This window comes from Rhinopithecus roxellana, chromosome 11, assembly GCF_007565055.1.
Source record: "Rhinopithecus roxellana isolate Shanxi Qingling chromosome 11, ASM756505v1, whole genome shotgun sequence".
NCBI lineage: Eukaryota > Metazoa > Chordata > Mammalia > Primates > Cercopithecidae > Rhinopithecus > Rhinopithecus roxellana.
The window spans coordinates 11,613,634-11,632,447 of NC_044559.1; the positions used below are offsets into that span (position 1 = coordinate 11,613,634).

An 18,814-nucleotide genomic window follows, 5' to 3' on the forward strand; every position below is an offset into this window, starting at 1 on the left:
AATAGGCCAGGCACAGTGACTCATGCCTGTAATCCCAGCACTTTGGAAGGCTAAGGTGGGCAGATCACCTGAGGTCAGGAGTTCGAGACCAGCCTGGTCAACATGGTCAAACCCTGTCTCTACTAAAAATACAAAAAATTAGCCAGGTGTGATGGTGCGCACCTGTAATCCCAGCTACTAGGGAGGCTGACGCAGGAGAATCACTTGAACCTGGGAGGCAGAGATTGCAGTGAGCCGGGATCGGACCACCACTGCACTCCAGCCTAGGTGACAGAGCAAGACTCGGTCTCAAATTTTGTTTAAAAAAATTTAAATCTAATAAATATACAATTAAATAAATTTTATTAAAATAAGGATAATAAATACTCAAAACTCAAAACAAAAAAACATATAAATACTAGATGTGTATTCTAGGAGGCCACTTGGCCCAAAGCCTCACTCCTGAACCTCTCCTCCCATCAGCCGCATGCTTCTGCCCTCAGCACAGACAGACAAGGTGTGCTGGCAGGCACCAGAGAGGTGAGAGCAGTGAGGCCATAGGGACCCATCCCATGGGGCCGCCACAGGAGAGAGGCTGGTAGGAGGGCCTTCTCACTGCCTGGGCCTGCTGCCCTGTGTGCACAGCTGCTTGCCCCCTTTCAGGCTCACTCGGGAGTGAGGCCACTGCTCCCCTATTGGCTGCACACAGCCAGCCCAGAGCCAGGCTGCACCATGGTCCATGTGGCTCCTTGATCAAATGGGCCTGAGGGAAAATTTCTAGGTTTGTTTTAAAAAGCATAGATGGGGAGAAGGCTTTTCTAACTATGCCCTCAAATTTAGAAAATATAAAAGAGGCCAGGAGCAGTGGCTCACACCTATAATCCTAGCACTTTGGGAGGCCAAGGCAGGTGGGTCACCTGAGGTCAGGAGTTTGAGACCAGCCTGACCAATATGGTGAAACCCTGTCTCTACTAAAAATACAAAAATTAGCCAAGCATGGTGGCGCGTGCCTGTAATCCCAGCTACTCAGGAGGCTGAGGCAGGAGAATCGCTTGAACCTGGTAGGCAGAGGTTGCAGTGACCCAAGATGGCGCCATTGCACTCCAGTCTGGGAGACAGAGTGAGACTCTATCTCAAAAAAACAAAAAAAAGAAAATATACAAGAAAGTTTGACCTTGTAACAATCAAGAATTCCTGCATGACAAAAAATTTCATCATGAAAATCAAAAAATAAGTGCCAAACTGAGAAAAAATGTTTATCACAGACAAAAGAAAGGAAAGGGTGAGAAGGTGGGAGGGAAGAAATGAAGACATCATCAACTGTCCCTACACTGTAGGCAGAGGGAGAATAAAGTTATGAGTAATCCCAAACCCCAACTAAAGCAAAACTCAGACACCCCTTCATTATCTGGGGGTGACTGGACTCTTCTGCAGATTACCTGAGGTTAAGGGAGCCGGCAGGTGCTCACCACCCAGCCTCTGGCCCTCCTGGGGACAGTCGTTGTTCAGCAATGATCCGGGCACGGGAGCACCCAAGCTGAGAGAGGCCAAACCTTGGGGCTGGCCTAAGGTGGGGGCGGGTAGAAGAAAGAGAGGCTCCCTGCAACCTCTTAACCTTTGGTCCTGGCAATTTCGGACAGTCATCTAAGTGCCCTTGCAAACCCTTAGGGGACACAAATGTGTGTGAGGACCCGCCTGCATCCAACCATGCTAAACTGCAAACCTACTATTCCAATTAGAGAAAAACCGGCTTGCCTGGGACTCTGAGAGTCCTCAAGCCCTGTGTCCAGGCTGCCCGGCCATGCTTCACCCATCTGAGGGCTCATTACAAGTTCTTAGCCTGGGGCCCTTAGAGTCTCAAATTGTATCCAAACATTCTAGGTCTTTATATCGCAAATTTGAGGGGGAAGAAGGTACACAGCTTTCTTCAGATTCTCAAAGGAATCCTTGACCTTAAAAAGGTCAAAGCTCGTAGGGGCGCGATGGCTCAGGCCTGTAATCCCAGTACTTTGGGAGGCCGAGGCGGGCGGATCACGAGGTCAGGAGATCGAGACCATCCCAGTTAACACGGTGAAACCCTGTCTCCACCAAAAAATACAAAAAAATTAGCCGGGCGTGGTGGCGGACGCCTGTAGTCCCAGCTACTCGGTAGGCTGAGGCAGGAGAATGGCGTGAACCTGGGAGGCGGAGCTTGCAGTGGGCCGAGATCGCGCCACTGCACTCCAGCCTGGGCGACAGAGCAAGACTCCGTCTCAAAAAAAAAAAAAAAAAAAGGTCAAAGCTCCCAGAACTCCAAAGTTATTACAAATCTCCAACTCCCACACCTCTCCTCCCTCTCCTACCCCAGACTAGGGCTGAGGTCCAGAGGGGAAATGCTAGCCCCAAACCACACAGCAAATCTGGGGCAGAACCGGGACTGGGACCCCAGTGTCCCATGCCCTAATCCAAGGCCCTTGCCCCAACCACGCCAACGCGGAGCCTCGACCCACCTGACCGGCAGGGCGAGGGGCTGCGGCGGACCCGGGCCGGGGAGGTGGTGGTAGAGTCTTGGCTCCTGCTCATGGCTCTGGCCGAGCTCCCGGAACATGGAGCTGAGGCCGGCGACCGTGCCCTTCTGGATAGCACGGAGCGAGTGGCGTCGGTACTCGTCTCGGGCGCGCTGGGCTCGGCGGCTCCTCTCCTCATCAGCCGCCTTTGACCGGCGCACTGGAAACAGGAAGACAGCGCGTTAGCCCAGATCCGCAGCCCAGGCAGTGCACTGCGCCAGCTGGGACAGGATGTATTCGGTTGGTGCAAAAGTAATTGCAATGTAGTGGCAAAAAATCGCGATGACTTTTGCACCAACCTAATAGTCCAAGAACCTCAGGATTCACCTGGCTGCAAGGAAGCTCAGAACCCAGAATGACAGGCAGGCCCCGCCCAGCCCTAGTAGCAGCCCTAGGGCAAGCCTGTCCCTACAAAGGTAAAGATACCCTGACAGTTTAGGGTTGTCTAGTTGTTCCTGTGACGCCATTCCAGAATGGCCAAGCCACTTTGGAGTGGAAATTTCCATCTCCCTATGTATTTCTTCCTGGGAGTGTCCTGCTCAGAGCAGCTCCTCAAATCCTCTGCCCACTCAGCTCACCTGTCAAAGTGGCCAGCATCTACAGACACCACCACCGTCACCCTCATTGACAGTGCCAAGCCCTGGGTTTGGTGCCTTCCCTGCATTATCTAAGGGACTTCCCCCAACCACCCAGGGAGGGCACATGACTATTTCTGCTTTATGGGTGAGGAAACCAGCCTCTGAGAGGTTAAGTAACTTGCCCAAAGTAAATCAGCTAATAAGGAGCAGAACCTGGACAGAAAACCAGGTGTGCCCGGCTCTAAAACCCACACAGTTCTTTCCACCCCATGGCCCCATCACTCAAGCAGCTACCTTTGATTTAAAACCCTGTGTATCTGACACCAGAGCTCTTTCCTACTAAAAAACAAAGAAGCATTTAAAGACCATCTGGCCCAACCTCCTCATGTTATTCATGTGGAAACTGAGGCCCAAGGAAGGACAGCAATTTGCCCAACTGGGTAAGTGGGCCAGGCCAGGAACCATCCTTCCTCCTACTGCAAGATGAGTTGTTGGAAACACTAGTGTCCCAGTTCTGGAGCCCTTTCTTGGTTTCCTATGACCTTGACAGCTGGTAGGTGAGTGTATGTATGGGCGGGGAGGGGGAAAAGGATCTTTTGATAACACCAACAGCTTACAAGACTCCAAGACACCCAGCTCTCTAGCCCTCTGTATTCACATATACATATATTAATATATGTATATATATTCATTTTCTTGAGATAAGGTCTCGTTCTGTCACCTAGGCTGGAGTGCAGTGCTGCGATCACAGCTCACTGTAACCTTGACCTCCTAGGCTCAAGCAATCCTCCCACCTCAGCCTCCTGAGTAGCTGAGACTACAGGTGTGCACCACCATGCCCAGCTAATTTTTTAAATTTTTTGTAGAGACAGGGCTTCACTATATTACCCAGCCTGGTCTTGAACTCTTGTGCTAAAGCAATCCTCCCACCTCGGCCTTCCCAAAGTACTGGGGTTATAAGAGTGAACCACCATGCACGACCTCTTCCATCTTTTTGTGCTCCTCAAAGAAGGGTCCTGTCTCAGTCAAGTGGCCTTGAAAAGATACCTGTGCTTCTAAACCTCAAAAGGGAGGTCTGGGACCAGGAAAGTGTGGGAAAGGGAACAAAACCCATTAGAGGCAAATTCTGGAATTAAAACCAATTATTTTGTAGTCTCATTGCATCTTGGCAGGCCCCTATCTGCCTCTAAAATCCAACTATTTTGCAAAAAAAAAAAAAAAACTCTTGCTGGCTTTGTTCTTCTAATTGTACCAGGCTAATGCCCCAGCGCCAGTGGGTCACCTTCTCTTCTCAGAGTAAAATCTTAGTCTGTTTCTACTCCAATACCACTCAACACATGCATAGCAAGCACCTACCAAGAACTGCGCTGTTAGTATTCGCAGGATAAAGGTCAGTTGCCATGTTCCTGAAAGAAAGCATTTCTACTTCACAAGTTGTCAAAGAACGCTTTCTGGGAACAGAACATCTCCCAGATCTGAGGAAGGCAGCATGAAGTCTGTCCCTCAGAAGGTATTTATGGAAGTGGCCCCATGGGTGTCCCATGCAGAATATCCACTAGGCTGTGAACTCCACAAGGGCAAGTGGAGAGTTTGCTTTGGTCTATTCATTGCTGTATTCTAGTGCCAAGAACACGGTCGGCAGGCGATACATATTTTTGTATGACTGATGGAACTCAATTAAGTATTTAGCACTGCACTAGGTCCTGAGTTGGATACAGAGATAATAGAGAAGGAAATCCTTCTTTCAAGGCACTCAGAGGCAAGCTGGGAAAATAAGACCAACAAATATCTCTAGCATAATGAGGAAAGTAGTGAGCATCATTTAAAAAAGAGACCAATGAAGTACTGTCAAAGTTTAGGGGCAGCAGCAGCCTCGCATGCTGCTAGGGAGCCAGCAGTCATCACAGGAAATAATTTGACTGAGTGTGGGAAGATCAATAAGAGTTTTCCAGTGAAAGAAAAGGGAAGAGGCCATTCCAGAGAGAAAACTGAGGTTTCAGTGGTTTGTCACTCCTTATGTTGCAAGACTCCAAGACATCCCTCCCTCTGGCCTTCCACCTTCTTGTGTTCTTCAAGGAAGGGTCTTGTGTCTGCCAAGTGGCCCTGAGAAGACATCCATATGTTGTGGCTTCTGAAACTCAAAAGGGAGGTCTGTAAGTTCCAGACCCTAAGAACACCATGATACCTGCCTTGTATTGGGACGAAAGGCTCCAACAAGGTCAGGATGCCCCGGGATGGGCTTTGCAGACATTTGACTGCAAACTAAAAACTAGAAGCTCGTGCCCTACAAGGACCGTGACTTTTGGAAGATTACAGCCCCTGAGAGACAGTGACATTCAGTGACAGACAGGCAGACAGGTTGCAGAAGGAAATTATATGCAGATTAGGGAGCTGGGTTTTTGGAATTCAGACAGGTGGGGCCCTGAGCCATTTGTCACACAAAGACTAAACCCATTCTCCTAAAGCCCAGCTCTAATCTTACCACTTGCTTCCTCAAAAGCCTTCAGTGGCTCCCGCTGCACAGAGAATAAAATACAAACACCTGGCCGGGCGCGGTGGCTCAAGCCTGTAATCCCAGCACTTTGGGAGGCCGAGGCGGGCGGATCACAAGGTCAGGAGATCGAGACCATCCTGGCTAACACGGTGAAACCCCGTCTCTACTAAAAAATACAAAAAACTAGCCGGGCGAGGTGGCGGTCGCCTGTAGTCCCAGCTACTCGGGGAGGCTGAGGCAGGAGAATGGCGTGAACCTGGGAGGCGGAGCTTGCAGTGAGCTGAGATCTGGCCAGTGCACTCCAGCTTGGGTGACAGAGCGAGACTCCGTCTCAAAAAAAAAAAAAAAAAATACAAACACCTTGGCCTGCCAGGTAAGACCCTGAGAAGTGCCCTGCCTACTTTCCTTACTTTCTCAGCTCAGTGGGCTCCTTCCCCAGCACACACAAACACACACACACACACACACACACACACATCATTCTGCACTGTAGCTCCGCCACACTCCCACCAAGCTACAAACCTGCCTCTGTGCAGCTGTGTTCACCAACTCAGACCAACTGGGTCAGCTCAGAGATCTCAGGCCCACCCTACTCCCCTGCCCAGACGGAAAAAGTTCAGTGTCCTATAGAATTCAGATGACCCGGTTACATCCTGCAGAGAAACTCCATGCTTCAAAGCAACATTAATTTGTAGTAATCCCTTGTGTGAATAGAACGATGTCCCTGAAAATTAATGAATAATCCTATAATATGGGGGAAGGCATCAGTAAAGATTTGAATTGTATGTGAATGTGGATGTATTTAAATTCTGCTCCGTGTGATCTTGGGCAACCTGAATTACCTTATCTACACCTTCTTTCCTTGCCTATGAAGTGGGGGCTTGACTGAGTTGCTTTGAGACGTAAATGGGACAGTACATAGCAGGCTTGAAAAGCCCTGGCATGGGCTAGGTTTATTAAATATTATCTGTTATTGTAGTGTTTGCTGTGAGATAAAGAGGCTGAAATGGCGCCTTTAGAAAGAGTCCGTCCCTGGGTGGAGGTGGGGAAGTGATGTGAGAGCGGAGGGGATGTGTGGAGTCAGGGGCTCCTGTCAGAGAATGGAAAAAACAAGTATGAGTAGGAAAAGCTTTTGACCCCGGGGAGGGAAAACAGGCAGCCGAGATGCTGAAGGAAATCACACAGGCCTTTTGTGACTCGGCCTGCTGGAGCCATGGTCCCTTGGTGGAAGAATGGGCTTGGGACTCAAGATGAGGTAAGCAAAGTTCGACCACAGCTAAACTTGGGCCTAGAGAAAGGGCTCTCTCAACCCTTATCTGAGGCTTCTGAGGTCGGCAGCCAACCACTCCCGTGGTCCTGAACCCTGCTGAGCAACGCCTGATGGCTGCCAACAGTGACCCCCTGTGGCCTCCAGGAGCCACTGCAGGAGTTCCTTAAGACCAGAGCACTTCACACCCCTATGAATGTTGTAATGACTCAGCTTGGGGAACCATAAAGCCCCCAGGGATTCCTGAGCAATTCAAGAGAAAAGATGACCCTAAGCAGGACACGAATCGGGCACATGGGCACTCAGGCTAGCATTATTCCGAGTTATAATACCAAAAATATGTGCCACCTAGAGTTTAAGGAGCGCTTCAAGCCAGTTATGTCCAAGGAGAAACTGCACAATGTCCCATCCCATCAAGGGATAGAGAAAGCCTTTCATCTGTCTTCTCCTTCAGCTGTCCTCCCAGCCCAAAATTCTGCTGTGCCCACTCCACTCCCAGTCCAGACTCTACCCCTACAAGCACCTTCCGGCTCTACCTGTCTCAAGCCTACAGCAGTTTAGTATCACTGACCCCGACTCTGGTGCACACTCTAAGAGAAAAGGGAATGGAACCCACATCACTGGACCCCAAGCTGGGCCTGAGCCCACATTTCCCACTGCGCTCTGTCAACAACCTGGCAAGAAGTGAGACAACCAGTGTGCAGATTGTTGGTTAAAGGCCACAACCAGAATGACACAGGTCAAGGAGCCAGAGGTGAACACAAGTCCCTCTGATGACTCCAAAATCCTGCTCACATTTCTAACCTAGTAACTGCAGCAATGATAAATGTCCAGTTTTTACAAATAATATCATTTCTCAAGTCAGGCTAGCTCATCTCTAAATCTCTGGGCAACTAGATGTTATCTAACTCCACACTCCTACAAGTTCACAGTTGAAAAACTATGAAATGAATTTCTCTGCCTGATGTATTCAGAGTCTCAGGAGCCAGAGCTCTGCTGAATAACTGACTGAATTCTCTGTTGAACTGAATAACTAACGGTATTCAAGTGATACTAAATGGGATAATTTCCTTTTTTTCTAACTTGGAGAATTTAATTTGGGTGTTTTATCAAAAACTGCTGCTCCCCCATAGATTAATGGCCCACTATATCTTTCATATTAAATTAATTGAGTGCAGAATGGGTTTGTTGGATTTGAATGACAGGCTCTGGAGTTTAACTCATCATTCTTTAAGAAAGGCTAAGATGAGGAACTAAAACCACGGGGCCTGAATTATCACATCTTCTTTGTTTTTCAGAGGCTTCCCCATTTTCAGTTGCCACACAGAACATTAATGAGCAATCAAGCAGCTCCTGGGCCAGACGATTTCCATTCTCCATCCCTAATGGGAAACCAGCCCCGCTCTTAACTTTCCATCCCATCGTGTAGCTAAAAAAGAAGAGCACTTCATGAACACAGACGTTTACAACTTAGAAAGCACCGTTATTTCCTCTCTCTCATTTCACCCTCCCAAAAGGCCTCAGCTCAACATGATTAACCCCATTTTACAAATGAGGAAACTGAGCAACTGAGCAAGAGTTTGCTCAAGGTCACACTAGTAAGTGGGCAGAGCTATGACAGGACTCCCAGTCCAGTGCTCCTTCCCACACACCGCAATAGCCTCTGGTGACCACTTTGTAATGGTTCATGGTTTTTTGTCAGTATAAACCTTTGCTCTGCCTCCTCTTTCCATCTGCCTCTTCTTTTGTCCCGAATTTAAATTAATGAATTCTTTTTTAACTCTTTCTCATCTTATCTTTCTAGCCTCATTTTTCATCACTGGAACCCCAGGATGCCACCACACTGCAACACATACCATGACCTATGCACACAATGACCTTGCTTTGCTCTGCTATGACACCCTGTCCCACCTTCTTTGCCCACCCATTTTCTCTGAACCAAATGCCATTTCCTCTGCAGAGCCTTTCCAAATGCTCTCCCTTCTGAAAGGGATTCACTCTCTCCCCATGTATTTTATTTTATTTTATTTTATTTTATTTTATTTTATTTTATTTTATTTTATTTTTGAGATGGAGTCTCACTCTGTTGCCCAGGTTGGGGTACGATGGCACAATCTCAGCTCACCGCAGCCTCCACCTCCCGGGCTCAAGCAATTCTCCTGCCTCAGCCTCCCGAGTAGCTGGGATTGCAAGTGCACACAGCCACACCTGACTAATTTTTGTATTTTTAGTACAGATGGAGTTTCACCATGTTGGCCAGGCTGGTCTCCAACTCCTGACCTCAGGTGATCTGCCTGCCTCAACCTCCCAAAGTCGTGGCATTACAGGCATGAGTCATTGTGCCCAGCCTCCCCATGTATTTTATACAAACCTATGTTGGCACATCTACCTATTGAACTGTAACTCGGGCATGTAAGCCTCTTCTTCCAGGCTGAGATTTCTGAGGGGAGGAAATATGTCTAACACAATGGTTGGCATACAGTAGGAGCTCAGCTGATGTACAGTTGTCCCTCGGCATCCTCAGGGGATTGGTTCAAGGAAACCCCTCCTCCACTCCCCATCTCTCATGAATACCAAAATTTGTGAGTGCTCGAGCCCCTTTTATAAAATGGTGTAGTGTTTGCGTGTAGCCTATGCACACCCTCCCATATACTTTAAATCAGCTCTGGATTACTTATCATACTTAATACAATATGAATGCTATGTAAATAGTTTCTATACTGTATTTTTGTTCTTGTTTTTATTGTCATGTTATTTTTGGTTTTTTCCAAATATTTGCTGTCAGAGGTTGAGTGAATCTGCAGATGCAGTACCCAAGGATACCCAAGGCCAAGCGTATACTTTTGCTCCTCAGTCTTACTGGGTGCAAATGACAAGCATATCCCCCAAGCGGCAGGAGGAAGCATTGCTGGGAAACGTTCGGTGGTAAGATCAATGTTGAGCTACCACCAGCACTGAGCTTCAGTAAAGATAGAGCCTCCATCTGCCTTTATTCTGTCATTTCAAACAAACTTGTTATAGAATGTAATGTCTGCTTAGTGTTCCGGCAACCTCAGCCACCCCTCGGCAGTCCTGGGAATGCCCAGCAGTATGTTTAAGAGACTTCCACAGGACGGAACCCATGAGGAACTTCCTGTGCATGGACCACTGGAGGCCTGTGAGGCCAATGACTAAAGACATCCCTCCTACAGGCTGCTTTTCAAGATACCTAACCTGCAGGCCAGAACACTAGGCCAAAAGTAAGGAAAAAGAAAAGCCTTCATTTGTGCCTGATGCCCCGACCTCCCTACTGAGTCTGAGCCTGAATTTCTTTATCAATACAATAGGAATGCCAATGCTCTGCTGTGAGGCTGTTCCTGGCTCATGAGAATGAATGTCCTAGGGCTTTGTGAACTCTCAGGGTTTGGGGCATTCAGATGAATTTAGTGAGGGCACAGTTTTTAGCAATATTTGGCAATTCTTAAAACAACTCCAACCTACGTGTGAATGGGCATGAAACAGTTCAACAGCAGCTGCCTAGTCGTTATCAATGAGCAAGGGGAACATTCTCTCCTGAGCATATGCCCCTGAAGCATCGCCTAGGAGCCTGCCCCAGATAAAAAATGAGCTTTGACCACAATGTTGCATTTGTATAATTTTAACTCTGAAAGGAAGAAGTAACAGTGAAACAGGTCCCAAGGCTGGAAGTGGTCAACAGAGAAAAGGAGGCACGGTCCTGAATACAAGCAGACCCCACCCACATTTCACTCCCCAGCCCAAGGGCACGCCAATACCCAAGTAACAAGGAATTGAGACTTAAAAGCAAAATCCCACTGTAATTTCAACTGCATACACATGCATTCCATAGTGTGATTCCATTCTTGTTCCAAATAGAGGGAACCAATCATTTTCCACCTCCCACAAACCAACGACAGTACTACTCCCTGAACACGCTATTAAGCAGAAATTGAAGAACTGGGTGGACTCGCCACTCTGGTGCTCCAGGAGGAGAGGACAGAGGAGTCTGGCCCCCACTTACACTGCTGGGGTGGGCCTGAGATTTGGCTCTATGTGGATAGCACAATCTCTTAGGCTTTCATTGATTCAAAGAGCTTCTGAGTGCATCGGTCACTCAGGTAGGAAGGGAACTGTCCCTAATAGAAAAAAAATTCTCAAGCTAAAGGCAGCCACTAGGCCAGGGCAATAGTGTTGAAAATATATTACACACAGCCCAAAGGGTTTCACAGAGGGGTCCCTGAAGCCACAGGATGCGGGGAGGATTCAGGGGGCCAGGGACCATGGGCCCCTCACTCTCCTCACCCGAGCCAGCTGCTCGCACCTTCCTTACCCGATGGGCTTCAGCATAAACATGTGTGAAAACAGCGGCCATAAGGGAGCTTGGAGAGCAAAGACAGCCCAGTTTTCAAGCTCTTTTGTAAATACAACAGTAAGTCCCTAGGAGAGAGAAACAGAAGGCCTGGTTGAGAGATGAAGTTTGCACTGCACTGTGCTGGCATTGCTACTCTGAGACATCTGCATACAGGATAATCTCTGCTCTGGGCCTGGGCACACAGCCTTCTGTCTGCCAGGGCCCGAGAGACCTAGGAAAATCTGACTGAGGACATCAATGCTGAGAAGCAAAAGGAACACTGGTGTCTTAAAATTTGCAACTGCCTCATGGTGCAAAAATTGTACAAAATAAAAATTAAATTTTAAATTTTAATTTTTTTTTAGATTCTGTTTGGTTTATTCCTTTTCCAGCATTTGATTACATGCTAGGTCACTTGGAATAAAAAAAGATTCAACAGAAAATTAAATACTTTCCACCCATCCACCTTCCCAACTGCCCAGTTATGGCCCCAAATTTGTCCCAGAAGTTCTGGGTGTTTTAGGACTGGCACCAAATTAATTATATGTCAACTTAAAAATGTATCAGTGGAAAAGGTGAATTAAGGACCTCTGAAAATCCTCTCCGCCATAAAACAATGAAAACACTGGAAAATCCTCAGAACCAACTTTCTCGGGTTGTTAGAAATTAACCAAAGGCTTACAGGAATTCAAGAAGCATTTATTCAAGAGAAAAAGGTTCATAACAAGTGAAGAGACTAAATTCGTAATCAAAAAAATTTCCCACAAAGAAACCCGAGGCCTAAGATGTCTTCACTAGTGAGTTATACTAAATGTTTCAAGGAAAATTAATTCCTCTTTACAAGTTCATCATGAGAAATAGAAGAGGAATGAACATTTTCCAACTTGTGCTTTCCAACTTGCGCTTTCCAACTTGTGCTAGTATTACCCTGATACCACAACCAGACAAAAACATCAAAGAAAATAAAACTGCAGACCAATATCCCTTATGAATACAGATGCAAAAATCCTTAACAAAATAGTAGCAAATGGAATCTAGCAACATATAAACAGGACTATATGCTATAAAGAAGTGGGATTTATCCCAGGAATGTGAGACTAGCTCAGTATATGAAACTCAGCCATGGCATGCACCATGTTAATAGAATAAAGAACAAAAAACATATGATCATCTCAACAGATGCAGAACAAGCATTTGACAAAATCCAACACCTTTCATCATGAAAACACCCAACAATCTAAGAAAGCATAGAACTCCCTCAACCCAAGGTTCTGTATGAAAACCCACAGCTAACATCATATTAAATGGTGGCTAACATCTGTAATCCCAGAACTTTGTGAGGTCGAGGTGGACAGACTTCCTGAGCTCAGGAGTTTAAGACCAGCCTGGGCAACATGGCAAACCCCCGTCACTAAAAAAATATAAAAATTAGCCAGATGTGGTGGTGTGCATCTATAGTTCCAGCTACTCAGGAGACTGAGGTAGGAGGATCACTTGAGCCCAGGCAGTTGAGGCTGCACTAAGCTAAGATAATGCCACTGCACTCCAGCCTGAGTGACAAAGTGAGATCTTGTCTCAAAAAAAACAAAACAAAACAAAATAATGAAAGACTAAAAATTTACTTCTAAGATCAGAAACAAGAGAGGGGTGCCTTTTGCCACTTCCATTCAACATAGTATTGGAAGTTCTAGCCAGAGCAATTAGGTAAGAAAACAAAATAAAAGGAATCCAGACTAGAAAGGAAGAACTATCTCTATCTGCACATGAAATTGTCCTGTATGTAGAAAATCATAAGGAATACATAAAAAATATACATTCCAGCTAATAAACAAGGTTAGTAAGGTTACAGAATACAAGATCAATATACAAAAGTCAATTGCATTTCTATGCACTAGCAATAAACAACCCAAGAATGAAACTAAGAAAACTATTCTATTTACAATAGCATCAGAAAGAATATGCAATTAGGAATAAACTTAGCAAAACAAGGGCAAGGCTGCTACACTGAAAACCATTAAATATTATTGAAAACAATTTTTACACTGGGCATGGTGGCTCACGCCTGTAATCCCAGCACTTTGGGAGGCCGAGGTGGGTGGATCATGAGGTCAGGAGATCGAGACCATCCTGGCTAACACAGTGAAACCCAGTCTCTACTAAAAATGCAAAAAAATTAACTGGACGTGGTGGTGGGCGCCTGTAGTCCCAGCTACTTGGGAGGCTGAGGCAGGAGAATGGCCGGAACCCAGGAGGCAGAGCTTGCAGTGAGTTGAGATTGCAGCACTGGACTCCAGCCTGTGCGACAAAGCGAGAGTCGGTCTCAAAATAAATAAATAAATAAATAGATTTTTAAAGACTTGGATAAATGGAAAGACATTCTGTGATCACGAATTGGAAGACTGCATATTGTTAAGATGGCAATATTCTCCAAATTGGTCTACAGATTTAATGTAATCACTATCAAAATTCCAGCTACCTTTATTGCAACAATTGACAAGCTGATTCTAAAATGGAAATGGAAATATAAAGGACTCAGAATAACCAAAATAATCGTGAAAAAGAAGAACAAACACGGAGGTCTCATACTGCCCAATTTCAAAATGTACAACAAAGCTACAGTAATCAAGACTATGTCATACTGGCATAAAAAACAGACATATAAATCAATGGAACAGAATTGAGAGTACAGAAACAGGCCAGGCACGGTGGCTGACGCCTGTAATACCAGCACTTAGAGAGGCCAAGGCAGACAGATTGCTTGAGCTCAGGAGTTTGAGACCAGACTGGGCAACATGGCAAGACCCTATCTCTAATAAAAATAGGAAAAAAAAAAAAAAAAACCCCAGGCGTGGTGGTGCATGCCTGTGGTCCAGCTACTCAGGAGGCTGAAGTGGGAGGATAGACATTTGAGCCCGTGGGGCAGAGGTTGCAGTAAGCTGAGATCACACTACTGTACTACAGCCTGGGTGACAGAGTGAGACCCCGTCTCAAAAAAAATAAAATAAAATAAAAGAAAGAGAGAGACAGAGAGTACAGAAACAGACATATTTTTGGTGAATTGATTTTCAACAAGAGTTCCAATACCATCCAATGGAGAAAGAATAGTATTTTCAACAAATGGTGCTTGGACAACTTGGATGGCCATATGAAAAAAAATTAAGTAGGAACCCTACCTCACACAAAAATTAACTCAAAATGGATCAAAGACCTAAATGTAAGGGCTAGAACTATAAATGTCTTAGAACAAAGAGAGGTGTAAGCCAGTGTGACCTTCCTTGGATTAGGCAATGGTTTCTTAGATAAGACACAAATCATAAACAACCAAAAAAATGGATAAATTGAACTTCATCAAAATTAAAATTTTTTGTGCTTCAAAGGGTTATCAAGAAAGTGAAAAGACAACCCAAAAAATAGGAGAAAATATTTGTAAACCATATCTCTGATAAGAAATTAATATCCAAAATATACAATGAACTCTTGCAACTCAACAACAAAAATTCAAAAATGGGTAAAGAATTAGAATAGACATTTATCCAAAGATGATATATAAACAGCCATAAAGCACATTTTTTAAATGTTCAACATCATTAGTCATTAGGGAAATGCAAATCAAAACCACGATGAGATGTCACTTCACACACGCTAGGAAGGCTTTCATAATAAAAAACATGAAAGATTACAAGGGTTGCCAAGGATGCCGAGGAATTAGATCCCTCATACATTGCTGGTAAGGATATAAAACGGTGCAGCCACTTTGGAAAACAGTGTGGCAGTTAAGAGGTGAGACCTTTAAGAGATGATTGGATCATGAGGACTCTGCCTTCAAGAATGGATTAATCCTTTCATGGATTAATGTATTAATGGGTTAATGGGTTATCATGGGAGTTGGTTAGCTATCAAGAGAGCAGGCCTGTATAAAAGCCGGTTTGGGCCAGGCATGGTGGCTTACACCTGTAATCCCAGCACTTTAGGGAGGCCGAGGCAGGTGGATCACCTGAGGTCTGGAGTTCCAGACCAGCCTGACCAACATGATGAAACCCTGTCTCTACTAAAATTACATAAATTAGCCAGGTGTGGTGGCACCCACCTGTAATCCCAGCTACTAGGGAGGCTGAGGCAGGAGAATCGCTTGAGCCTGGGAGAGAGAGGTTGCAGTGAGTTGAGATCACGCCACTGCACTCCAGTCTGGCCGACAGAGCAAAACTCTGACTCGAAAAAAAAAAAAAGCCAGTTCGGCTGTTAGTGTACCTTCCATCTTCATGTGATGCCCTCCACTGCCTCAGGACTCTGAAGAGTCGCCACTAGCAAGAAGGCCCTTACCTCGGACTTCCCAGCCTCCAGAACCATAAGAAATAAATGTATTTTCTTTGTAAGTCACTCAGTCTCAGATACTCAGTTATAGAAATAGAAGACTAAGATACCATATGACCCAGAAATTCCACTCCTAGGCATATAGGTAATACTTAAGAGAACTGAAAATATATGTTCACACAAAAATTTGTACACAAATGTTCATAGCAACATTATTCAAAATAGCCAAAAAGTGAAAACAACCCAAATGTTCATCGACTGTTAAGTGGATGAACAACAATGTGGTATATGCGTACATTAGAATATTATTAACCATAAAACGGAAGGAAGGAATGATATCTGCTATAACATGAATGGACCTTGAAAACATTGCACTAAGTGAAGTCAGACATCAAAAGCCACATAATGTAGGATGCTATTTATATAAAATGTCCATCATAGGCAAATCTAGAGACAGAAATTGATGAGTAACTTCCAGGGATATGGTGGGGGGAGGAGTAACTGCTAATCAATACAGAGTTTCTTTTTGAAGTGATAGAAATATTCTGGAATTAGATAGTGGCAATGATTGCACAACTTTTTGAGCATACTAAAAACCACTAAATTGTGCACTTAAAAGGCTAAATTTTATGGTATCTAAGCTGTATCTCCATTTTCAAGTCTATTTAATGAATCTGGCATAAGATAGGACCAGAAGGCTGGCCAGTAGAAGACACCTAACATCTCTGCTCTCCCCGTATGGCCCCAGTTGCAATCATCACTCAAGTGTACCATCACAACAGCCTCCTTGCTCTCTTCCCAAAACCCTGCCAGATCATGTCACTCGCCTTTGGAAGTTTCCCACTGTCCACGTGTATTAATCATGCCTTTTCATTTTCTGTATTTTCTGATTTTTTGACATCTGAGAACTTTTTGATTCTGGAGATTGCCCCTCCCAGGAATAGCCAATTCCTAGGGACAGTAAAGGGCTTGCCTGCAAGTGCACCTTCATATCCAAACCATTCAATCGGAAACCCATCCCACAACTACCTCCCTTGTTGGGCTTTCACATTCTGAGCCACTGTCTCCCTGCCTTAATCACCCCGCAGCCAAATGATGCAAAACTAGAGATAGCTCCTACACCTAAGAGCTCACTTTAGTTATTTACACTGGCCAATCCTAGGCCTGCCTAGCCTGCCTCTCCTTACCCTTCCCCAGGAAATCACAATAAACACTCTTGCCCATGTTTTTGCCCATGTTTTCCCCCACTCCCTCTGCCTCCTTACCCACCCTGGGGCTTCCCCATGTGGCCCTGCATGGCCTGCCATGTCTCCTGTCTCTAGGGACCTGTGAGTAAAAACGTCTTCCTTTACAAGCCTCATTTCTGGGCCTGCCTGTCTTACCATACCCAAATAAAACAACTCCCAGGCACGTAAGCACCGCCCTCCAAACTTAGCTCCACCTCCCCTTTCCCACCTAACTTCTTACCAACCTGACACTCCCCAAACTCTCACCACCCCACACTTCCTAGGCATGACATGTTCCTTTGTCACCAAGCCTTTGCCCATGCTGGAGCTTCCACCTAAGTCCCCTTCCCATTCTTTTTGACTTGCTTATTCCGGTGTCACCAGCAAGCCTCACTTCATGACACCCCTTCTGGAGACCCACTAGGACAACCACGTTGTATGTGCCACATCCTCCCTCCAAGCCCTTAGTCTATGTATCTGTCTGCTGCTCTTCTTGATGAGTTTCTACGGGATGAGGACTGTGATTCATCAGTAAAGGTAGAATATGAGACAAGGTCACACCCTGTTACCCAGGCTGCAGTGCTGTGGCACAATCATGGCTCACTGCAGCCTTGACCTCCTGGGCTCAAGCAATCCTCCCACCTCAGCCTCCCGAGTAGCCAGGACTACAGGTGCATGCCACCACCAGGCCCAGCTAATACTTTTTATTTTTTTGTAGTGACAGGGTCTCATATTGCCCAGGCTAGGCTTTTATTTTTTTAATACAAGAAATATCCCTGGCCGGGCGCGGTGGCTCATGCTTATAATCCCAATACTTTGGGAGGCCAAGGTGGGTAGATCACCTGAGGTCAGGAGTTTGAGATCAGCCTGGTCACCAGTAGAGAATGGTGGAACTCCGTCTCTGCTAAAAATACGAAAATTAGCTGGGCATAGTGGCGGGCGCCTGGAATCCCAGCTACTCGGGAGGCTGAGGCAAGAGAATCACTTGAACCTGGGAGGCGGAACTTGCGGTGAGCCAAGATCCCACCATTGCACTCCAGCCTGGGTGACAGGGCAAGACTCTGTCTCAAAAAAGAACAATAACAACAAAAAAAGAAATATCCCCAACAGGCAGGTAAGCTCTTCAAGGATGAAGCCTAACTTACCCTCTAAATTCTTAGCAGGACTGAACACACAGCTGGGCCCGAGTAAAGGCTGATGGGGTGGCTGAGTGAACAGAAATGACGACTGAGCAAATCAGCAGTGGGAGGAGGTGGGTGGGGAGGCACGACTGGTCTCCCTGCCTGAGGCACAAGCTCTACTCACACTGTTCTTCCCACTCTTGCTCCTCTTTCTCACTGGCTTGGCAATGCAGCTGAGCCTGCTTCAGGGTCCAGTAGAGCTCCTTTGCCCTCTGCTCTTCCTGGAGGCGAATCTGCTCTTCTCCTCGCTTCCTCTCCTCTTCCTCTTTCCTCTGAAATGTCATGGGGACAGAACAACATGAGATGACCACAAAATTTCAGAAAAACAAGAAAGAAATACCTCTGGGATTCTGCAGTGGGTGAGGCTGAGAGTGCTGCAGTCGCCTCTCCAGCCTCAGTCCCTACATGTATGAAATTGAAATTACCCAGTAGTCCCACAGACAGTTGTTTTGGATAAACACATAAATTATATTTGTTTTATTTGAATTGCTTCCTCAGGAAAGGATCCCTCCGGCCTCTCAAAAAGTATCAAATTACTGAAACTCACCAGATCACCACAACCAGACTATGAGATGCCTGACCCCACAATGAGATGATTGCTTCCTAGCTCCTCCCTAGTTCCTGTTTTCATACACATTGTTACATTTCTTACCTGCTACATAAACCCCTAGTTATAGTCAGTTAGGGAGACAGAGATGGATTTGAGGCTGAGCTCCCATTTCCTGTGCTGCAGCACCTGATTAAAGCCTTCTTCCTGGGCAATACTCATCATCTAGATGATTGACTTTCTGTGCTGCAGGCAGCAGGACCTGGATGGAACCCTGTTGTTTTAGTAATAAAGTGGTGGTGATCATGCCACCTAACTGACAAGGTGGTGGTGAGGA

At 45.9% G+C, this 18,814-nt stretch overlaps 1 protein-coding gene across 4 annotated transcripts in view; it reads right to left on the reverse strand.

The window, feature by feature from the left end:
* Positions 1-18,814, reverse strand: part of SH2D4B (SH2 domain containing 4B) — a 107,622-nt gene that overhangs the window by 40,774 nt on the left and 48,034 nt on the right. For all 4 annotated transcript variants that reach the window (XM_030940290.1, XM_030940292.1, XM_030940289.1 and 1 more), the window contains exons 4-5: positions 18,055-18,202; positions 2,469-2,685 (exon numbers count right to left, since the gene is read on the reverse strand). In XM_030940290.1, coding sequence (XP_030796150.1) covers positions 2,469-2,685; positions 18,055-18,202 — 365 coding nt within the window. The remainder of the gene's footprint in view (positions 1-2,468; positions 2,686-18,054; positions 18,203-18,814) is intronic.